The sequence below is a fragment of the Amblyraja radiata genome, chromosome 10, assembly GCF_010909765.2.
Source record: "Amblyraja radiata isolate CabotCenter1 chromosome 10, sAmbRad1.1.pri, whole genome shotgun sequence".
Lineage (NCBI taxonomy): Eukaryota > Metazoa > Chordata > Chondrichthyes > Rajiformes > Rajidae > Amblyraja > Amblyraja radiata.
The window spans coordinates 42862279-42870005 of NC_045965.1; the positions used below are offsets into that span (position 1 = coordinate 42862279).

Consider the following 7727-nt stretch of genomic DNA (forward strand, 5'->3'; position numbering starts at 1 on the left):
TAGGCTGCATTGAAATATGGGGTACAGTTCTGGTCACTCCATTACAGGAAAGATATGGAGAAGGTACAGAGGAGGTTTACTAGAATGCTGCCGACTAAAGAAAGGATTAGAAGGTTTCAGCAACAAGGAGAGATTGGATAAACTGGGAATGTTTTCTTTGGAATGGTGGAGGTTGAGGAGAGATGATAGAATGATGAGACTTAGATGGGGTAGACCAAGAGTTCCCAACCTGGGATGGGTAAATTTCGCCAACCCAGGGGGTATATTTGTTGATTCAGGATTTATACATATTTCTTCTCATTGACTGACTGTGTTTGGTTCTGGTATACCGGTATCTGTTCATCATTAGTTGTCCATTTAAATAAGTTAAATAAAATTGTCATGTGCTATTAAAGTTGCCTGGGGTAAATGGGACGAAAAAGGTTGGGAACCCCTGGGGTAGACAGTCAGAACCTTTTTTTCCCAGGGTGGTAATGTCGAACACTCGAGGGCAGAGCTGCTTTATAAGGTGAGAGAGGGAAAGATTAATGGTGTGTTGGACAGTTTTTTTACACAAGACATTAGTGGGGAGCTGAAACAAATTGCCAGGAGGTGGGGCAGAGGCAGACGTGGTAGTGGCATTGAAGAGGTCATTAGATAGGCACATGGAAGTGCAAGGAACAGGGGGACATAGAAACATAGAAAATAGGTGCAGGAGTAGGCCATTCGGCCCTTCGAGCCTGCACCGCCATTCAATATGATCATGGCTGATCATCCAACCCAATATCCTGTACCTGCCTTCTCTCCATATCCCCTGATCCCTTTAGCCACAAGGGCCACATCTAACTCCCTCTTAAATATAGCCAAATGAACTGGCCTCAACTACCTTCTGTGGCAGAGAGTTCCAGAGATTCACCACTTTCTGTGTGAAAAATGTTTTTCTCATCTCGGTCCTAAAGGATTTCCCCTTTATCCTTAAACTGTGACCTCTTGTTCTGGACTTCCCCAACATCGGGAACAATCTTCCTGCATCTAGCCTGTCCAACCCCTTAAGAAATTTGTAAGTTTAGACCATGTACATGCAGATGAGATCATCTTAACGTGGCATCATGTTCAGCCAAACATTGTGGGCCAAAGGACCCATTCCTGTGATGTGCTGTTCTATGTTTAATTGATATGTGTCTCAGCACCTTTGTGCCCACAAAAAAACCACTGCATTAATCAAATCTCAATCCACATCTGGTTTCTATTCCTGTTCCTATTCCTCAAATTGGTAACTCTTACATTAGACATCAGAAAGGAGTTTACTTGATTCGCACCCATGTCTACTGGCCAGGACATTTACTCTCTTCACTATTAGTGTGTAAATATACAGAATGTTCAGCAGTGCCAACCGACTGTGCTCTAACATCTCCTCCCCCAAACACTTGACCTTTGCCACCAAGGAGGACAAGGCAGTGGACACATGGAAATGTTATCAGTTGCTGCTTCCTGTTCATCATCATCTTGATTTAGAAATCTATTGTTATTCCTTCATTGATGAGCCTTAACCCCGGAACTCGCTGCTCAAAAGTGCCAAGAGAAACTCTCGCAGAAGGACGGCAGCAGTGCAGAAGACAGCTCACCACAAACAAAGGGGCCACAAGGGCCAGAACTGCTGGCAACACTTACATCACATGCTAATTGGGAGGTATTGTTAAAATATAATTCATCCTGCAATTGGAAGGCAAATCCAACACTCGCATTCAGCATCCAGCTTAACAGTAACTTAGTAGACGGATTTCCAAGTGGATTGGCAGATCCCTTAATGTGACTCTTTATCATAATGATGTGATATCCAACCATGCAGAAGATTTGACCTTGCAGCTGCTAGTATTTCCCAAGGAGTGCAAACTTTGCAAGTTGAAATGCTGTCCCAAATTTTAGATTCCAGCTGGCAATTTTCTTGTTCTTCATCGTTCCAGGCTCTGATGTTTCAGGGCTACTTTGTCTCAATGATGGGTGTGGAGCGCTTCAGAAGGTTGAATCCTGCCACGATGGCCTTGGTTATTAGTAGAAAGTGTATGCTCTAGTCTTGGTGTTTTATTTTAATTTCTTCCACTGCTTTGATTTTAATAAACGCAGACTAGTAATCTCCCCATTAAATTCTGAGGCCGATGTTGCAGAAATTTTCTTGATCCTTGTGCAGGGCTGAGAATTCTGGTACCACTTTATTTTATTTGAATCTTTATTGCAATGATGTTTCCTCTTGCATTTACTGTACAGTGCAACAGTGAGTTTCTCAGCAGGAATCCAATGCCAGATTTCTAAGGCAGCGTCAACATCAAGAGGATGATTAAATCCAAGGCCAATTCCACTGGTAGCTTTACCAATGGCTCAAGAGAGAGAAGGGAAAATAATCCCAGTGCACAAAACACAATCTGCAGGCAAGTGAGAGTTGTCCAATGCCTGATTTCCTAGTTTACAGCTCTAGAGCTGTGTCAATAGGAATCTCCTTTACTTCTAGCACCACAAACTGAGTCCCACTCAACCTCTCAAGATAATTCTTTATGCATGGCAAATAAGCCCAATTGTACCTGCATCAACAGGATTAAAGCTCCAGTTAGAGGCTGATGGTACAAAGTATAATAAGGGTTTGATCTAATGCTGGACAAGTTTTCAGAATGCCCCCTAAGTTTTAGTAACGTTCTTGAATGCAAGTATCTAGAGCTTTAAAAAGGCAATCTAAAGGGCCTATCCGACTTGACTGTCATTTGCACGTCACGCAGATGGCGCGCGAAGATTTTGTACATCACAAAATCCTGCGATGCTGTGCGAGGCCGCGCGTCACTGCCTATGTCATCGCACACCATGCGTGCGTAATGCGCACCATGCGCGCGTCACGACGTGTGCGTTGTGACGCGTAAATGATGTCGCGTAAGTTACACGCAAATGACGGCCAAGTGGGACAGGCCCTTTAATCTTTGTTCTGTTTTATACATTAAATAATGTATATAAATATAAGCAAGAGGTTGGTTAAACTTTAATTGAAGCATCTTCTGCAGGATTGGGTCTACTATTATAGGAAAGGTATTTGATCCGTTCACATTGCAGCAAATATTAAGTGGGTTAATCGGAGGTGGGTAAGATATGGGAACAACATAAACCAGTTTGTACAAAGGAACAAAGAGTGATCATTGACATTTTAAAATTATGAAACATTTTGGAAGAGCAGACTGTAGTCAGAGGACTCAATATTGGCTAGAGGTTATGACACTTGAATAGTAACAATGTTCAAACTCCCAATAGCTTTAGTGAACCATGAGGTCAAATTAGGATGGACAATAAATATGCCCCTTCCAGTGTTTACTACAAAAATAAAAGAATATAGTATACATCTGTTTCCATTAGTTGAGGAACTACTACTGGGGTCCATAAGAATATTTCTTTTCTTAAATCTAAAAATGAAGGGAGAAATTGAAACATGTAATTTTGGCTTGTGTTTCTAATATAGTAGGTAAAGTGATGCAGTGATATACAATGGAAAATAAACGGAATTGCAGCAGATTGCTTCATTTTGCAATTAAATCACATTTTTAAAGATACTCCACTGAATTTTTAATACTTGCAAATATTTCCTTGCTTGTTTTTTGTTCTCTACAAAATACAAAAATTACTGCTTTGAGTTCTGCTTGTGGTTTGTGGATGCTGCAGAGGGGCAAGGATGTTAAATGACTAGTCCTCAGTGTCCTGCAATGCTACAGTGTGGATCACCATTAGGACGGGTGCACAAGTTCCACAGCCATTGCTTTCAACCCTCCCCGAAGAATTATGTCCTAGGAAGTTTATATTTTGTGAGCATTGCAACAGTTGACAACAATTATTGACTGTTCACCCCACCCCCCTCCTCACTGTGCATGGGCAATTTAACCGAGCAATGTAGGTTTTCAGAGATCAGAGCCTGGGCTTTGGTGGTGAGGTGGGATGGTATTGGTTTGGAGGGGCTTATGGATTGAAGGTGGTAGATCTGGGAATCAGCGGCTCTGCCTGAGGGACCGTGGAATTGATTGAGATCAAAGCCTTGGAAGACGTCTGGGTGGGGAGATGGCAAATTGGTTAGACTTGTGTTGTGGGAAGGGAGATTGAGATTTTGTGCAAGGATATGGATGGGATAGGTGCAAAGTGGTGGCCTCTCCAAGAATAGTTCCCTGCAATGCTGCAAAATACACTGCAGTACTCCAAGAGGAGCATTGAACAGGGGATGAGAACATCCCATACACCCCTGGCATGACAATTGCATGTGGGGCACAAGCGTAATTCACTCTGTGAAGTGCCTAGTCAAATTTCAGGAGTGATGAGAAATCACCTGGCACTGTTCGTGATCCTGTTTCCCTTTGCAGAAAAATGTATCCATTTTTTTACAATTGCAATGAAATTACATTTCTAGGCATGTTCCTTCACTTAACTATCCTTTGCACCACATGATCAAAATTCATAGTCCATATAATATATATTTATATACAGTTGATCATTTCTAAAACTAAGGGCTACTTTCTGAGAGATTGTGCACATTTTACATATAAAATTATGTGGTGATATGTTCGTTAAGAGATCATACACCAGGCTCTTATCCACAAAATGTCTGAGGTTGCTCTGTGGCATTGGAACATCAAATCCATGTTTGTTAGACCATAGACCATTGAAAAGTACAGCACAGGAACAGGTTCTTTGACCAAAAATGTCTGTGCTGAGGTAATGCCGTTAAAGTAATCTCATCTGTGTGCACATGAACCACTGCATTTCCATTTCTGACATATCCATATGCCTCTTAAATGCCCCTATCATACCTGCCTCCACCACCACATCTGGCAGTGCGTTCCAGGCACCTGCCCCACTCTGTGGCAGAACTTATCCTGCACAGGATAAACATTGCCCCTCTCACCTTAAGCAAAGCTCACCAGTCTTTGACATTTCCACCATGGGGAAAAATGTTCTGACTGTCCACTTTCTACACTTCTTGTAATTTTATAAACTTCTGTCAGTTCTTCCCTCAGTTTCCAATGTTGAAGGGAACATAATACATTTGTAGCTAATAGACCCTAATCCAGGAGCATTCCTGTAAACGTCCCCTGCCCCCTCTCCAAAGGCTCATGCTAGACGATGATGGGGGTAGAAAACTATGTTAACTATGTAATGCTGTTCTATATTTTTTGCAATAATCGTCTTTGGAAGACTACATGCACACTCGTGGATTTTCCTCGTCACAAAAATTTAAATGATAATATAAGGCTAAGGACTAAGGGAGTATTTGTTGTGGTACAATAAGCTGTATTTCCAATGGCTGTGCATTAGTGTAAATGTAAAGCCAAAGCACTATTGCCATAAAGAAGGGGTGAAGAGATTAAACAGCCACTTTAGATGACTGCTATGCAGTAGCATCAGGGAGACCCGGGTGCAGATCTTCAGCCCATTATGTGGATTGATGATGATAGTGCCAGTTGTACGAAATTGCCAGAGGAGAAGGAGAAAAGAATGTTACATAAGAATTTAGGAATTTTTCTCCAATATTATCAGACTTTATTTTGATTGTAATTTAGTACTTCAAATAAAATAAGTTTCAAGTCATGGTGACTGACTACATTTTGATATTTGTTTTTTTTCCTTCCAGACTTGATGAAGAAAGCAACTTAATTGCACAAACATCCAGGGAAGAGGACAACAAAAATGTACAGGAAGAAGCTCTTGTGTTTATTGTGGATCGTGTAAGAGGGGCCCCAAATGGCGATGGTAGCTTGAGATTCGCTGGATACCATCAGAGAACAGGAAAAGTAAATATGTGTATTTCGTGAACTTTTAATTAGCCTACTGGGGATTATACTCAAATGAGTAGTAAAATAGTGGGAAGGATGGTTAAGAAATTTAGATCTATGGTTAATTCAATAATGTGCCACACGGTAGCAACGATTGGAACTTTTCATCGAAAAGTGATCTACTTGAAGCAGAGCAAGATGTCCCAGTGGATTCACTTTTGAACTTCTCCAGCAACAACTCAATGCAAATATAGTGGGATGAACAATAAAGCACCCATGAAAACATAAGCTGCATGGTAAAATTCTATTTCTTGAGGAATTACTCTGCTGAAGGAGGATCATTCCGCACAGCAAATATCCTTTATATCCAGATCTTGTAACTTCTAAACCAGCAAATTATTATTTTTTTTTTAGCATAACCACTCAATGTTTGGCTTGTACATATAATAAATGCATTGTAATGTATTTGTGAAACTATCCTCCTGAAATAAATCTTTCATTGCCAGGTGATTAATATGAGAAATTCTGGCTTGGTTTGGAGCAATACTCCTGTGAAGTCTAATATCAAACAAGGATACTTCATCTTTGGAGAGCAGGAGGTAGGGGTCCCGATAAAAGTATTAACAAAAGAAAATACTGCTAATGTGTAAACAAGTGTTCTTATTATTGAAAATTGTTACTTTGGTCAACGTTTTATATTATGTTTGAATGAATTCTTAAGATGTGGAGATTGTTCATAAATGCAGTATTTATTTACTGTCCTCTGTTGTGCTATGTGACACAATGGATGCCTGGAGTCGGTATGGAGCTACATATTGGCCATATTGGCTTCGGAAATAAGATGGTCATTTTCATGATCGTTAATATTTATTCACAGATCTATTTTTAAAAACTAAATTGTAATCCCCAATTTTACCAAAGTGTATGAGTGTTTGATTCTGGATTATTGGTTCAATTTTAGGGTTTCTAGTTCAGTAATATAAACCTGTTACCATATTCCATTAATTTGTGCAAACAGCCATAATTTGTGTAACATCGTAATCAGTTAAAATATTAAACTTTTAGATAATGTTGTGTTCATTACTTTCATGGAAAAATTCTGGAGGGTGTAGTTCAAGAATATAAAGGTGAAAATAAAATAAAAACCCTGCAAGTTCAAAAAATCGCAAATAAAAACAGAAAATGCTTGAAATACTCAGCAAGTCGAGCCACATTGTAGCAATTTTGTGTTTAACATAGCCTCATGCTGGGCCCAGTTACCCTTTTAATTATGGTTCAGATAGGAACAGACACTTTCTCAAGAGTTGGTTTATTCAAGGCCTTAACAGTGCACTCTGTGAAACACTCGGAGATAACCCAAAGTGTTTAATTCCATCACCTACAGCATTTTTATATCCCCAGCACACAATGGTTACCTGTGGATTTTACACATTTGAAGCAATTCACCATTAACCTCCTGTTCCTGTTATAGGCAGAATTCACACCTTTGAAACAATTCAGCATTGATCAACTGTTAACCTCCTGTTTCCCATTATGTGAGAAATTTATACCTAAGAAATCTATTTATCACATCTCCACCATCCGTAATTGTTGGCCTCTATCCCATTGTGCTTTCCCAGTACATAAACTCTTGGATTAAACATATTGCATACTACTCATCTTTCTTATAATTTTCAGAATTTCCAACATCAGGCCTGCTGAGTGTTTCTGGTATTTTTGTCAGAAATCTAAAGGGTCTGCTCTCAACAGTCGGTGAAGAGCATAGAGATTGCACAAGACACTGACCATCCAGACTGCGGCACAGTGGTGCAACTGGTAATGCTACTGCCTCACAGCACCAAAGGCCCGGGTTTGATCCTGATCATGGGTGCTCTGTTTTCCTCCCACATCTCAAAGACATATGATTCAGAATCTGAAACTCATCAAAATCAGAAAGGATTCTGAGTGCAGATAGCTAAC

General features: G+C 40.2%; 1 protein-coding gene across 1 annotated transcript in view; it reads left to right on the top strand.

Moving 5' to 3' along the window:
• The window catches only part of ccdc17 (coiled-coil domain containing 17), a 52079-nt gene extending 46272 nt beyond the window's left edge, over positions 1-5807 (top strand). The window contains exon 15 of the mRNA XM_033027818.1: positions 5627-5807. Within this exon, the coding sequence (XP_032883709.1) occupies positions 5627-5807 (181 nt within the window). The remainder of the gene's footprint in view (positions 1-5626) is intronic.
• Positions 5808-7727: the final 1920 nt, after the last annotated feature.